The sequence below is a fragment of the Chelonoidis abingdonii genome, chromosome 8, assembly GCF_003597395.2.
Source record: "Chelonoidis abingdonii isolate Lonesome George chromosome 8, CheloAbing_2.0, whole genome shotgun sequence".
NCBI lineage: Eukaryota > Metazoa > Chordata > Testudines > Testudinidae > Chelonoidis > Chelonoidis abingdonii.
In genome coordinates, this window is record NC_133776.1 from 81,546,257 (window position 1) to 81,562,184 (window position 15,928).

A 15,928-nucleotide genomic window follows, 5' to 3' on the forward strand; every position below is an offset into this window, starting at 1 on the left:
CAAAGGGGATTCTTTATTGGGCCTTGCTGGCACAGAATACCCTGTGCTCGTCTCTGGCTTCTCCTAGTTAGCATCATCACACTCGTGGTCTAGAATGGGACTGCTGAGTACACTACCTAGCCAAAGAGTATGAGGTCTAGTTGACGGAGCAGTTTAGCTGGCAGCCATGCTGGGTGTATCTGTGATGCATGAAGAAATCTACCAGGATGCAGGCCACTCATTAGTCTGATACTGAATATCTCCGTATACTCCAAATACACTGGCTTGTGCAAACCCTTCCCAGGGTAGACGTTACCTTTTTGCAAGAGAGCTCTGTGTTCTGGGGCCCTGTGGTGCTGAGCCACCCTTTGAACTTCTCTGAGGACTCTTTGAGCAGGTTCTGCACGTTATCTTCCAAGTAAGTCTGGAAATCCTTGCCCTCCCCTTGCAAGCTGTGGCTCATTAGCTCAGCCAGCGAGAGTGGGTGGGCGTCTGCTGCCACGTAGGAGTTGCCCAGCTGAAGCATCATGTCGTGGGGTATCTAGAAACCAAACATGTGGGACTTAGGATTTTAAAAACTCAAGAGTGGTCGCTAGGAATTGCTCACCTACTCTGTCTCCTGAAATCACTGTGCAATGAATCCTGAGCTCACCTCTCTGACCCAGACGGACTCTGGGATGCCCAAACAATGCTGCACACCAATCAGCAGGGCAGATTGGGTCCAGTGATGCTGGGGCTCCTTGGGTACCTTCATGCCTTCCCCAGCTGATGTCCAAATGTTAGATGGGAGCAGTCACATTAGGGAAGGTAAAAATATTTCTGCAAGGGACACAAGCCTCTCTGCTTCAGGAACACAAGCCATTAACTTTGGGAGTTTGACAGAAACATCCCCTATGAGCAGCTTATTCTATAACTGCCCCCTGGGGGCTTCTTGCACGTTTCTCTGGATCATCTGGTACTGAGCACTGTTGGTGAAAGGAAACTGGACCAGATGGATTCTTGGGCCAATCCAGTGCAATTACTAGGTCCCTGGAACACTAAAAAATCCCACCTGGCCAGTGAGTAAATGAGGATGATACAGCGCAGCCATCTTGTCTGGGTCTGTGCCCTGCGGTAAGTGCTTTGCACTCCCACTTGAGACACACCTGGGATTGGTTAGCAGGGCTGGCCTATTGCTCCCCAAGCTGGAAGTGCTGCATAACAGTACAGTGCATGCTTGGGAGCATGTGTGGAAGGGGATCCCCACTGAACAAATGGCCTGAAGTAAATAGGATGAAATTCAATAAGGACAAATGTAAAGTACTCCACTTAGGAAGGAATAATCAGCTGGACATATAAAATGGGAAATGACTGTCTAGGAAGGAGTACAGCGGAAAGGGATCTGGGGGTCATAGTGGATCACAAGCTACATATGAGTCAACAGTGTAACACTTGCAAAAAAAAGCAAACATCATTCTGGGATATATTAGCACAAGTATTGTAAGCGAGACACGAAAAGTAATTCTTCTGCTCTACTCTGTGCTGATAAGGCCTCAGCTGGAGTACTGTGTCCAGTTCTGGGCGCCACATTTCAAGAAGGATGTGGACAAATTGGAGAAAGTCCAGAAGAGAGCAACAAAAATGACTTAAGGTCTAGAAAACATGACCTCTGAGGGAAGATTGAAAAAAACAGGATGTTTAGTCTGGAGAAGAGAAGACTGAGAGAGGACATGATAACACTTTCCAAGTACATAAAAGATAGTTATAAGGAAAAGGGTGAAATATTGTTCTTGTTAAGCTCTGAGGATAGGACAAGAAGCAATGGGCTTAAATTGCAGCAACGGCGGTTTAAGTTGGATATTAAGAAAAACTTCCTCTCAGGGTGGTTAAGCACTGGATAAATTGCCTTGGGAGGTTGTGGAATCTCCGTCATTGGAGGCTTTTAAGAACAGATTAGAGAATCCCATGTCAGGAATGGTCTAGTTATACTTAGTCCTGCCATGAGTGCAGGGGACTGGACCAGATGACCTACTGAGGTCTCTTCCAGTTCTACACTTCTCTGATTTTATGGCACTTCACTAGAGCAGTCAATGAGTAACGAAGGAGAATCTTGGCCTTTCCCAGGTACCGTGACAAGGCGCCGATGGGTGTCGGGGAGGAGTACGTTGGGATGAAGGCAGACTCCACTGTGAGAGTTGAATCCCCTCAGAGCAGCATTCTACACAGACTGGCACTGTTTATGTCAGATTGCTCTCCTGCTGTAAACCAGTCCCCAAAGCACACAGGGAAAGTGCATGGGCACCTGCTACTTCTACACATCTCCTCCCAGAGCCTTTCCACAGTTGTTTGACTTGTCGAGAGAAGAAGGGTTTCACCGTTACACGATCACAGGTGAGACAAGGCCTGCTGCTAGCTAGCTTCTGTTAGGCAATGGCAGAAGGATGGTCTAATGCCAGGATTCTGAAGAACTGAGCTCACTTACCAATCCAGCCATGGACCTGCCATGTGATTTGGGGCACTTCATCTACCGTGTGCCTCACCTGCACTAGGGGGAAGGCAGCATTGCCTTACTGAGCAGGGGCGCTGTGAGAACAAAATCTAGGGGTGCTCAGATTGTACAGCGAGGAGGGGCCAGGTAAGTACCTAGACAAAGCAGTATCGCTCACCCGGAGCTGCAGCTACCTACCTGGAACAGCTTCTTACAGTCTGTGATCATATGGGAGAGTCCCTGGGTGGCGGCCATGTTTTCATTCAGGTCCTTCTGGTCAGGCTTTCCCATGGTGCCTCTCTTCTGAATCATCCTGCCCAAGAGAACGCTGACTAGTGAGACCCAGCAGAGGGAGTGATGGGCCGCGAGAGAGCAGGGAATAAGGGCTTAGCCAGAGACACCCCATGCATTCTTGCAACAGAGAGAGTTACTGGCAGGGAAGGAATCACTGCATTGTAGTAATTTAAAAGATAGAGCCCTAAGGAGAGTCCTGCTGACACCCTGTGGTAAAACAGCAGTACTGCAGCTTCCTGATCCTATCAGTTTTCAGCAGAGCTGGGCTGGGTGTAGACTCCATCCCCTCCTGCCCTCACCTTGGGAACCTCACTATGTCCCTCACTGGGGTCTGCATGTGGCTGTAATGTCACCATGGTGATTATTCTGTCACTGCTGTGCTCAGCCCAGGAGGAAGATTAGGCTGTAAGCTCCTCGAGGCCCAGGCCTTATGTCACTCGTCCGTTGTGCTCATGGAGGGGTCCCTGACACTGCAGCAGCCCCTGTGCCATGGCTCTCAGAGAAACTCCTGCAGCACTGAGCTGAGAGTTAGGACCTTAGCGAGAAGCTCCTTCCCCTAGCATGCCCTCTAGAAGTCCCTCACAGCACAGCGATGGAGAGCATGGGCAGAGGCAACCCATTGGAAATGGATGCCCTTTTCCCCCTTCATCTGACCCAGTCTCGGTGTAGGTGGCACAGCAAGTGCAGGCCAGCCAGGATACCACCAGGCCGTCTCCAGTAAGGAAAACAGAGAGAGGGATCGTGGAGGGGAGTGCTGGGACTCAGAAAGCCTGAATTGGCTGTGCATTACCTGGGTGAGGTGCTCTCCTTCTTGGACACGTTGAGGTGGAAAATGGATGGGGCCAGACACACCGCCAGGTTCCCAGATGTCATCTGGTTCTCCTCAGCTGAGGCAATGTCACTCAGGAAGTACAATAACGTCTGCAGCACTTCCCGGTTCTCATCTGGCATCAGGATGATGGCTGCCTGGACAGCTTGCAGCCTCTGCTCTTTTGGGACAACTGAAGGCAAGGAGAAGGAGCCTGTGGTCAGCCATGCTCTGGGACCCTACACCTTAGGGGCTCCTCGAGACTTGGGCTGATTGGACCAAAGGGCAGCTAGGTGGGGCCCCAGAAAATAAGGATACTTCCTCGCCTCATACTGAAGATGCTGTCCAGTCAAAGGGCCCCAAGCCATCTTACTGCCGGCCTCTCATTGTGTGGAGCTGGTCACAGAAATATTTGTTCATAGGCCATTTCACAGCAAAAATCTCCCCTGGTGACATTTCTCCCCTAGCAGCATGTTCACAGGGCCTGGGATGGAGTCTCTAATTCCACAGCCCATGTATTCCTCTGTGGGCAGCCCTGAGTCACAACTAAGAGCTGTGCAACTGCATGCTAACAACCAGCTCAATGGTGCCAAGTAGTGGGGACCAAGGAAAGGGCCCAGTCAATCCCCTCATCTAGGCCCCATGCTCTGAAGCAGCACTCACTGCTCTGGCTCTGCAGAACATTTGCAGTGGGGTCAGGCTATAGCAGTGGGAAGTCCCCTCAGGAAGCAGAGGTGGAAAAAGGCTAAATAGAGCCCAGATCCAACAAACAAGCCCCCTCATCCCATAGACAGCCTCTCTCCTCTGTGTTTCCCCATCTCTCTGGCAGACTCCTCTTCCCAACTCCCATGGGTGGGCTCCTAAGTCTTTGATTTTCCACCCAAGCCAGGCAGCCCAGCCCAGCGGCCACTGCACCACCTCCTGCTGCTTTGACCCAACTCCCTACTGAGCCTGGACCCACTCTCAGCCCTGAGGGCCTGCCTAGCTCTGCACCAATGGCAGGCCTCTCCCAGGGAGCCTGCTGGTTGCACTTACATTGATAGATCTGCAGGAAGGTGTCGGTGAGCTTGCTGGTAAAGATGGGCTCTGGCAGATCACGGAAATACTGTTTCAGCAGGTCAGCCACATCGTAGGCCGACTGCCCTTCATAGTTCACGTTGTCGGGGGAGGCTTCGTTCATGTGTCTCAGCACCTGGATCCGAGACTTCACTCCTGACTTCCGGAAAATGCCAATCTGTCCAGGAGAAACGCAGAGTCCAGCACAGTCGGCCAAGGCAACCCTGAGCTCCCGGCAGAGCAACCAGCTCTATCTCAGGCAGGTGCTGAGAGCCCTCAGCTCAGTCTCTGCTATGCAGTGAGAAGTCAGGACAACCAGCTGGTCGGAAAGCCAGCAAGGTGGCAATGAGCTTTGGGGCTCTGGGGTAAACTGAGGCTTGTTCCCGTGTTCACCCCAGTCTCTGCCTGCCAAACCAGACGCCTCACCTGGGTGCCCTGGCCCAGCCCACACAAAGCAGCGAGCATCTCAGGAAGGGCAGCAATGTTCTTGCTGTTGTGTGGGGAGCCTAGCCCACAACCTTTCACCTAGTCAGTGACTTGAGACCCTTCCTCTCAGGCATTGTTACCTCTCGATCTTCCCTTGCCCAGGCCCCCCTTCCCAGGAAGGGGAACCCAGACATGTTGGGAAGGTGTCTCCTAATGGGCACCACTGCTCATGGACTCCACTGCTCATGGCCTCCATTGCTCATGCACTCTGTCAGAGAGACAGAGATCCCTGGAGAGTGAGCACTCTGATCACCATGGCTTCATCTACTGCAGGACTCGGCTGACACAAGGTTAAATGAGGGGCGGTTGAGCTGTGGGCAAGTGAATTGGAGTTCAGGGTTGTGATGCAGAGGGCTGGTCCTCACCTGGTCCAGGCACTGGCTGCGGATGTGGCGCATGGCCTGCTGGATGCTCTGCGGCAGAGGCTGCCCTGTCCTCTGCACGTTAATGATTGGCGGGACCCCAAAGACCATTTTGTCCCTGTAATCAGGGGCTTTGCTCCTCTTCATGAACTTGGGGACAGTCCTGTGAGATGGGGACGGGGCAGACAGGCCCATCAGAACAGCCACCATTTGCCCTGGGCAGAAGCTCACAGCAGCAAGCAGGAGGTGAGAGGGGGACACACATGCGCACACACAAATACATGCATGTACACCTCATATGCATGCATGCACATCCACCTGCACACATGCCATATGCACACACACACCTATGCATGTGCACACAGCCCCATATGCATGCGCTCACATGCTTACATATCATATGCATGGATACACACATGCAACATATGCATACATGTACACATAGTGTGCACGCACACATACCCATATGCATGCATACCCACGTGCTCACATACAGACAACTCTACCTTGTCTTGATACTCTCGGGTACAAAAGAACTCCCACCCACAGCCACACAATAGTCTCTTGTGTTTCTACAGCACCTTCCATCCCAAAGTGCTTCACAAACAATCCATTCAGCACCGCTGAAATGCAGTCACTTCTGGGGTGGAGGGCAGCAGCCAGGGGAACTGCCTACAGCAAACTCCTACAGGGAGTCCAAGGCAATGTTTCATGTGCATGCAGAGCGAACAGGACTTCCACCTCCATCCCCCGACACACACACCCCTCCCTTCCTATCTGCCACAGGAGGATGAAACATTGAGTCAACCCTGCTAGGATCTGAAGTTCTGGTTTCAGGGAGCTCATGCTTGGCCCTACTCAATCATGCCCTGCAGCTTCCCTTCCCTGGCCCCACCTCCCCCACACTCACCACGCCCAGGCCTGCTTGTGTGGCACAGAGTGCTTCTCCATGATGGCAGTGAGGCGAAGCAGCGAGCACTTCTGCAGCAGGTTGAGCTGAGCGGAGGACTGGTGGTTGATCTCCAAGGAGGCAGAGTTCAAGCTGGGACGATGGGAGTTCTGGAAACTGTGCCAGCGTAGCTTCCTGCAGGAGACAGCAGGGCGAGGGAGCAAAAGGTCACACTGCCAGCTGTGTCGCTTCCCCCAGGGGAGGACGACGCCCATTGCTCCTGGGAGCTGAGCAGGGGTCCAGCAGAGGTACTGAACCACCAGGAGTAGCACTCTCCTGCCACCTCCTCCAGCAGGAACTAGAATATGAACTACCTCAGGTGTGGGAGGGATGGGCCCATTACAGAGTTCAAAGCAGCCCTCCCCTGCAATTCAAACACAGCAGGGGCATTTCCATTGAGAACGCCAGTGCTGTGCTTATTGGTCTACTGAGCCTGGGGATTTACAGACCTGCTGTCCTGGGGAGCAACGGGGGCACGGGGTGGAGGGCAGTGGCATTTTCTTTTGCTTCCCAGAGCGACATCTTCCCCCCGGTGAAGTACACAACACTGGCAGTAAAAAAGAACCCCGCTATCTACTCAATCTACCCCAGCAAAGCCACCATGCTCTTGGGCCACCACAACTCATCAGTCACAAGGGATCTTGATTTCCACAAGTCTGTACTGGGCCTCGTGGAAGGGCCTAGACTCCTATCTAGCCACCCTGCCGGGTATTTATATCACAGCCGGTCCCAGGGTATCAGTGTCTGGGAGAAAGACGCAAGCCTGCAGGTCTTTCACAGAACCCCACATGTGCTTTGGGTGGGATGCTGTGTTGTGACAGTGGGAAGCAACATCACTGTTTGACCCTGTGTCATCCCAGAGCACTGTGAAATCAGAGTGACACAAACACCCTGAGCCAATGCTTTCTTTCGGCAGAACAAAGGAAATCGAATCCCCGACTGACTCGCTGTAGGGAGCTTGATGGTGCGCTCTGACCCTGCTGAACTTTCCCAAGTCCATGTTGTTCTGAAAGGCCCTTGGACATCCACCAACGCACTGGGGTAAATCTCCAAGCGGAGGAGGTGTGACTTTCCCTGCTGACTTGAATGGATCTAAATCCCCACACATCAACCACCTACCAGCAGAGGAGTTACCCTCCACTATCTAAACGTGCAGGCGGCAGTTAACTTAGGGCAACTGGGAAGCTGAGCAGATGCCAGAGCTTTTCAGAGGGCTCTTCATACCAGGCAAACTACCCCACTCGAGCATGTTTAACAGCAAATCCATGGACAGTAACTTCCTGGTTTCGTAACTAATAATTTTAAGTCAAAGTGGCAAAACACGTCTGGGGGGTGTGGAACTGGGTCTGTGTGACAACTGAAATATGCTCATATTAAGGTTCCCTTCAAACTGGCAGTAGTGAAGGATAGATGACCATCCTGGTCCTTCTGAATGCTCTTGGTGCTTGCTTCAGGCCACTGGAGGGCACCAGAGACTCAAGCTGTGTTCACTGGCTGCCCTTACGCACCCAAATTAATTCTTTCACTGCAGCGGCTCCTGGAGCAACTGATTCTGAACAGGGTCTTCATTTGTTCCAGGCTGGCTCAGTCCCAGCGAGAACAATAGCATACGCAGATGGCACAGTCACCGTGTTTGTCACCTACACCAGCCTGCCTGCCTTGGGGACCAATATCACAGTGACATTCCCTCCTCTCCCAAGTGCTAGTGGCCCAGCGGCAGGGCCATTCCCAGAGACTATGGTGCCCTATGCAGCCCCCCAGTGTGTGGGGGGTGGGGGGGCGGGAGCCTGGCCCCAGGCCTCCGAGGGCGGGGGGTGCTTCCCAGGCCTTTGGGAGGCAGGAGCAGCCAGTGCAGGAAGGCAACAGGGGTTGGGCCCACCCCCGCCCCAGCCTGTTTCACTCTGCTCCCCCAGCTTCCAGGCTTGGGGGGAGGGGGAACCACCCCCCAGCACTCATGGGCAGTGTGGCTGTAAGCTGGTGGAGTGGAGCGGGCTGGGGCCGGGTTGCTCCACGTCCCATCGCCCGGTGAGTGCAGGGCAGGCCTGACCCCTGCTGCAGTCCCCTAGGACGCATAGCTCAGGGGATGATGTTTGGGCAGGAAGGGGCGGAGTGGGGGCAGGGCTGAGGCAGGGGCTAAGGGGAAGAGGCAGCTTTCCTGGACCCTGCTGTGTGCAGCCCAAGAGGGGTCGGCTCAGCCGTCGGGGGGATCAGGCTGGCTGCTAGAGCTGGATACAGCACGTAGCTGCATAGGGCACCAAGAAATTTGGGGCAATTTGGTGCCCCAAATTTCCTGGTCCCCTATGCAGCTGTGTAGTTTGCATATGGGTGGGGATGGCCCTGCCCAGCAGAGCTGTGCAATAAGCAAATGCCAGGAGATGATGTTAGATCTAGGGCCAAAGGGTGTCCGAGAAGAAGTAGAGCCCCTCACACTGTTCTCTAGCGGCCTCTCATGATTGATCTACATACGAGCAACACACTGAGGCTTCGGAGGAGGGGAGACTGGAAGACAAACCGCCAGCAGAGGCCTGCGAGCACCCTCCCAGAGGAAAAGCCTGGTGGCGCACTAGGGGCCAGCTGGTTGCACCTGTGGAAAGTCAGCCCCAAGACTAAGCTCTCCACCTGCCATGCACCTGCTGTTTATGGGACGCTGAGCTGCCAGGGACAGGGGTGTCTGAGGGGAGTTGTGCCAAGACCTTAGCTCAGCGACGTGTCCAGCTCACTTACCTGCAAGGTCTGGTGAGGGATGCTCCCACACCTGAATCCCTGCGCTCTCTCATCTCGATCTCCTCCGCTTCATTCAAGGAGTTGCCCGTGCTGTCGAAGTCGCTGGCAGAGGTGCCCACATCGGACATGGACTGCTCTTCGAAGTTCAGGTTGGAGGGGAAGGTGGGCTCCTCTCCTGAGTCCATCTCCTCCTCTCCTTCCCCCTCTGCCCCCTCATCCAGGTCGGGGCTGAGCGCCTTAGACCAGAGCTCTACCTTTCGCTGCAGCCCCCAGACATCCTGCAAGATGTCATCCAGGTTTTTGTAGCTCACCTCCCCATCCATGCTGAAGAAATCTTCGCTGCTGCCAAACTCAGGCACGTTGTCATACACGCTCGCCCGGCTGCCCATGGAGCTGCACGAGCCCCGCCTCTGCCGGCACGCAAAGCCCCGTGGCGAGGTGTCATCCATGCTGCTGCTGCTGCCACCCACTCCACACCCTGAAAGCCCCACTGCTTTGTTCCCAGGTTTCCAGTGGGCCAAAGGGCTGCCATCGAGAGGACACAAGCTTTCGATGGAGAGAGATTTGGGGAAAGTCCCCGGCTTGTGGTCCCCGGGGAGGTGGATCAGGCAGTCGCCCTTGTACACATGCCGCTGGTGCTGTTCTCCAGAAGCCCAGCTGGTGCTATTTTTCAGGGCCGTTTCATAGTCCTCCAGATAGACTGCACCACGTCTCAGTTCAGAGCCCGGCTTCCTCTCATCCAAGTTTGACATGCGATTAGTCCTATATCCCACTGAGAGAAAGTGTTTGTTGCCATGGAAAGAGGAGGACATTCCTCTTTTGGGGGAGGTGGTCGTGGCAGCAGTAAGATCCCCATTGCTCTTCGCAGAGTCCCATCCTGGTTTGGTCACTGTCCCGCCACTAGTGGCATCCTTCACTTTAGAGTCAGATTTCTCTTTGTCCTTCCTTCGGAAAGACTCTATCCTTTTAAGAAAGCTGCGGGACCTCCGCTTCTTGGACTTGTCCTTAGAACTCCCACTCTGATTTGGGGATTGGTTTGTCACAGAGTGGTCACTCAAGCTTTGGTTGGATTTGGTGATGTTTGGAAAGTCCTGGCTGGGTGCCACGTCAGGCAGGATGGCCACAATGCCAACTGTGCCTCCAGTGCTACCTGTGCTGGTATTGCTGTGGAGTGAAGTGACTTCCAGATTGGCACTGGGGTCCATAAGGATGCTCTCACGGCTGGATGTCTGCCGCATGGTGGAGTTCAGCACCTCTGGATTGTGGGAGAGAAAGTCAACAGAGCCAATTCTGGACCACCTTTTGCTGTCCCTCTGGAAGGCCCATCGGTCGCTGATGGCACAAAGATCTTCTTCCTCTGAGTCTTCATTCTAAACCAAGAATAAGGACCACAGAGTAAGACACAATCAGCTGGATCATCCAGTCTGACCACCCTCTCCCTGAGTTTTGCATGGCTACTCACACCCACCATCCACAGCTAGGGTAGGAGAATTTACCGTTGCATAACAACATCTTCTCTTGGTGGGGTCATGTGCTATGTACAACACATTTTAAGAGACCCAACAAGCACACCCCACCTTCTATGAAAAGCAATTGCATAGGAGAGAGATAAAAGATCCATTAAGTCTCATTCTGTCCATTCTCTGGAGGCTAGCGCAGGGTTGTTCTCACAGTATGTTCCTGAGGGGTCTGTCCATGCTAGTTCTAAATGTTTCGTACTGTGGATCCAAGCAGCTCACAGGGTTATGAAGCAGGGGGAAAACACCATTCCATACAAACAGACTCCAGAATTTGTAATAGTGTCCTGATGCTCTGCCTGCCTCTCTCCTGCCAGGACAGGTGGCACACTGGAGGAGTGGCTCAGCAGAGGCACACCGTACTGTTGTCCATTAGAAAGCACTGCCACTGCCACGCAGCCAATCCCAGAGCCTTTAGACTTAGAACAGGGGGTTCCTTGCCACATAATGGAATCAGTCCTACAAAGAACAGACTGCTCCACTGTAACTGAACCAAAGCAGGAGGGGACAGACGGAAGCTATTGCTTTCTAGATACACTTGCTGGTATGAAAAGAGTTTCTGGGGTAACAGGTCAGGTGATGGGACAGAATGGCTCACGGCCTTGCTGAGCCAACATACGAATCAGAGATCAGGTGAAGCTTGTCTTCTGGTGTCCCCAGGAGTTGTTACAGAATCTAAGTTTTCACTTCAAACATTTAAACCTCTATTAGACCTGCAAGTTATAAAAAAAAAAAAATTCCTGATGTGAATGGATGCAACTGGGCTGATTTACTGTAGCTGAATTAAAGGGCCCTTTGCTGTAGACCGAGGGAGGGGGGGAACAACAGCAAAACTGTGAACTTCCCCACGCTCATCTAAATAGGGTGTTACCTCTGAGACCCAATGATGACAGCTTAAATATTAATCATTGTCAACTATTTCACTGCTGATCCTTTTATCGGAAACATCCCACTACTATGGGGCTAAAGGTAGCTATCGGGATGGAGGGCTGGTTTTCAATACAGCAGCACCTCCCTAAACACAAACAAAGAGGAATTTGGAGCAAGATGTGCACATAAATAGCAGCTTCCATTCCTTTAATACCCACTGTAGCACATCACACATGAGAGCCATTATTTATCATTTATTGTGGGAAATTCAGAGGCCACGAAGTTTCCTGCTAACAGGACCGGAAGACTTTATTGTTCCCTAGCTAAAACCAGGATATTTAACTTCCTGTTAAGGATTCTAGTCAGTGTTGTTCAATACAGAGGTTCTCAAATTGGGGTGCACATACATTGGAGGAGGCAGAATGTACTGGGGGGGCATGAGAAGCCACTCGGCCTTCAGAGCTGGGTGGCTGGAGAGCGGTGGCTACAGACTGGGCAGCTGTTCTGAAGATAGCGCCGCTGCCAGTAGCAGTGGAGAAGTAACGATGGCAATGCCATGCCACCCTTACTTCTGCGCTGCTATTGTCAGCGGCACTGCCTTCAGAGCTGGGCATCGGGCCAGCAGCCGCTGCTGTCGGCTCTGCCTTCAGAGCTGGGCAGCCAAATATGTACTTGTGTGGCAGGAGCAGCGGGGAGAAGGGTCACAAACTACCACAGACACAAAGAAGGGAGGCATGATCAAATAAGTTTGAGATCCACTGGTCCAAGAAGTATTTCCTGTAGTATGGAGCACTATCATTAGCACCACCACCGAAAAGCACTCAAAACATCATGTGCATGTATCCCCACACTGCAGCGGCCAAGCACATAATGTACGCTACGGTAGGAAACTTACAGCAATTTATTGTAAGAGCTGGTCCAAAAAATAGGGGGAAAATGGGACAAAATATTTTAACTGTTTCCTATCAAAAGTCAAGATTTACAAAAATAGTTACCAAAACTGTGAACAGTTCTAGCTAAGTGGTAACAACAGCTCCCCAGCAACCACGATGCTTTAGTGGTGAGGTGGGGTATGTTTGGAGTTAACAGTAGAGGGAGTGCAAGGGCAATTAGCTACCTAAACCTGTACTAGGATTAGAGTTTTGGAGACAGCTGTGACATTTCTCACAGCCCACATACTGATTTCTTGATTTGGTCAGTCACGCAACATTTTTACTAATTCCCATTAGATTTATCCCCAAACCCCATTGTCCTAGTGACAATTTCCCTCTATCTATGGCATTTCTATTTTTAATGCAGCTACCTCACTGCTTCTGCACTCAGTGAAGCTAGCACAAACAGCTTGAAGCTATCCACTCGGCCCTGACCCCCTTTCTGCTTTCATTTTCTCTCTCTCGTTTGTGTTCTGCAGAACCAGAGATCCGGACACTGGAACAATGCTCCAAAACCATGACCCTTCCTGCAATTCTGCAGGACAGGTGAGGACCTTTGGCACTAAGGTGCGGAGCCTGCAGCTGCCACAGAGTGCAGGTGGGAACGGAAAATATGAAACAACAATAAACAGCATTTTAAGAGAAGCATTTTATTGTCTGAGACACATGGGTAAGTTTTATCCCCCCCCCCCCGAGGGTAAACTCCACTCTGGGGTTATGTTTCCTCACTGATCCATTCTGCCAGACATTTGCTCAAGGAAATCCCTTTTAGTTCACGCTTAACTGCATGGCACTGCATTATGGCTGGCCAAGAAGCAGCTGCAACCAGACCCTACTATTGGTTACTGTACAAGATATCTGCAGTAAGTCGCCTGGTGATGGGAGCTCACCTCAAATCAGGGGCCTAAGTTCGAATCTGGATGAGCTTGTGCAACGGGCTTGCTGAAGCAGCTTCTCCAATGGTCTGAATGGTTACAATATGGCTCTCATAATGGTTACACTGAAACATGACAAATGGGAACACAAAACTGGCCATGGACAAGTACAGGCATTTAGCAGAACAAACCAACAAACAAAGGAGGGGGCAGGGAAAAGAAAAAAAATCAGGGTTCTTCCCCTGTGAAATCCTCCATCTGACATCAGGAGCGGGATGAAAAAAATAGATATTAATATATGGGAAGCAAAAGCAATGCTGGCAGGACCCCAGATAGCACAGTTTAAAAAGCCAACAAGAGCCACTTGTCCATGGAGATCTGCTAGAGCAGGGTTCTCAAACACCCTCCAAGAGTGCACCTGAACTTATTGGAGAGACTGTCTTGTTGACACCCCCTCTGCATTCCCTGGACTCCACCTCCCCTTCACAATCACAGAACATCCTCATGGAAACTACAGCAATTGCTTATGTAGAAATGTATCACTCGGAAAGAATCTGTAACAGATTTTTTAGGCGTAATTTAGCAGCTGAAATGAGGAGGCTCGGCACACTATGACAAACCACGGAGCACACACTGACACAAGCCTTCCACCTCAACCCTGCAGCATGGAAGCAGGGATTTTAGATAGCTGTGCTCCTTCTTTATTCAGAGCTAAGCAGAAAGACCCATGACCCAGGACAGAGCAGGGGAAGGCATCTGATCCAGGAACGATAATTTTCTACATGAATGAGCAGTGTTGGAATTATTCGTTTTTAAACACAGGCTCATTGCCCCATCCGTGCACGTGTTTTCCCCACAATGCACTGTGGCCTCGTTTATACCCTTGAAACCTCACCACTTACCTGTTTACGCTGAAAGTGGACTTCCAGCTTCATAGAGGCACATGCGTTCAGTGTCATCAGCCTCCTGCAAACAAACAAGAGACGCTTTTGTCTGGTTGGCTTTGGCTGCTGCACTTTGTTTTTTTCTCAAGGGTCCGTGTTGCGGCATTGTCACCTGTCACCAGACAGCTGGGGAGCAAGTGTGTGCGTGGAGCCTGGGACAGGCCCAAGATCATTTCCAGCCAAGTGCACATTCCCCGGCTGCAGTGCTTAATTTGTGCCAGGGCTTAGCCCCGGCACCTCCAGGCTTGGCAGTTCACAGCCCCGGCCCCTCTGGCCTTGCTGCATCAGTTATGAATGTAAAAAAATTGCTTGAGCCCCGGCATCTCTTTCATTAAAAATCAAGCACTGCCCAGCTGGCGCAGGAAGGAGGATCCTGCTGAATGGGAAGAAGCTTCTCTGGATTCCTTGTGTTTCCCTCTTCCCAAGAGTGAAAGCAGAACCCCGGGTGTCTCGGCATCTCCCCTGAAGAGTTCAGACCGCTCCAACATGCCCGTGGCTTGAGTGCTTCAATGCTCATGCCAGAACCATTTCACGAGTGTTCAAGTCAGAGAGATGCCCCACTGCCTTTCAATACAAGTCCCTGGATACTCTAGCCAAATTGCAAGTACCTGCAAGCTCCTCTGGTTACACTTCAGCTGACTAGCCCCGTGGCTGGCATCAGATTCAGCACCCACAGCTGCACACATCTACCACTGCCACCCACTCTACATTGCACCCATTCCTGTGACTGACCCTCACATGGATTCTGATTGCTTTTTACGTCCCATATTTGACTTGGTACCAGAAGCCACTTTCTACCCCTTTTGAAGTTTGTTTCTTACCCTTCCCATGGCTACAAGTTAACCCCATTCACTGGTGCTGCAATGTGATTGGGCATCCATAGAATGTCAGGCTGGTCCAGACACCTCCAGGCATCCTGGGAGGTGGGGGGGAGAAATGCATTTAATGGAAATACCCAATACTTCACTGTAGCACTGAAAGGGTTAAGCATCTTAAATACAAAAACAGCCCTTTCCCAACAAGATAAAACAAATCCATCCTGTAACAGTCAGAAGAGCCCCTCTCCAACAGCGTCACCATGCCCTGATATCACACTGATTTTCAGATGACAAAGGAGAGGATTTAGAAATAGGAACCCTATAAATACCTCTAGGTAATTGCGCCGGGGGCGGTGGGGGGGGGGGGGGGGGGGGCTGAGTCAGTGGCTCACTGGATTTAGTGCCCAGGCAATTTTCATCTCCAGAGTCCTCAAATCTTCAGTCCACACTTGAACATGTGTTTAGCTGGCAGGCAATCTTTTCTCTTCCGCACCACAGGAATCCAGGACTGGAGTAACAGCGGGTACTGTCAAGCAGGATTAGGATGCACTGGTTGTGCTTTTGGGAGCAGGTCAGGTACGGCACAGAACGCTGCAGACTAACAAGGAAGTGCCTTGGCATAGCTGTGCAGAAGTGAAGGACTGGGATAGCAGGGGATGCTGCAGGTTGGAATTGAAATGCAAGGGAATAACTGGAACAGCGGCAGATGCTGCAGATTAAGATGAAGGTGCATCAGCAGAGGTGGGCAAGGCCCAGCTTGGAAGCTACAGGTCAGGAACGAGGTGAATAGAGAGGGCTTCAGAACACAAGACTAAATAATATGGGCGATGCTGCAGGCCAGGACTCA

The 15,928-nt window shown here is 51.8% G+C and overlaps 1 protein-coding gene across 8 annotated transcripts in view; it reads right to left on the reverse strand.

Annotated features, from left to right (window-relative positions):
• STARD8 (StAR related lipid transfer domain containing 8) overlaps positions 1–15,928 on the reverse strand; it is a 150,273-nt gene that overhangs the window by 5,440 nt on the left and 128,905 nt on the right. For all 8 annotated transcript variants that reach the window (XM_075068757.1, XM_075068759.1, XM_032804743.2 and 5 more), the window contains 8 exons: positions 14,222–14,285; positions 9,126–10,495; positions 6,363–6,536; positions 5,456–5,615; positions 4,584–4,782; positions 3,531–3,741; positions 2,645–2,759; positions 296–520 (listed from right to left, as the gene is read on the reverse strand). In XM_075068757.1, the coding sequence (XP_074924858.1) occupies positions 296–520; positions 2,645–2,759; positions 3,531–3,741; positions 4,584–4,782; positions 5,456–5,615; positions 6,363–6,536; positions 9,126–10,495; positions 14,222–14,285 (2,518 nt within the window). The remainder of the gene's footprint in view (positions 1–295; positions 521–2,644; positions 2,760–3,530; positions 3,742–4,583; positions 4,783–5,455; positions 5,616–6,362; positions 6,537–9,125; positions 10,496–14,221; positions 14,286–15,928) is intronic.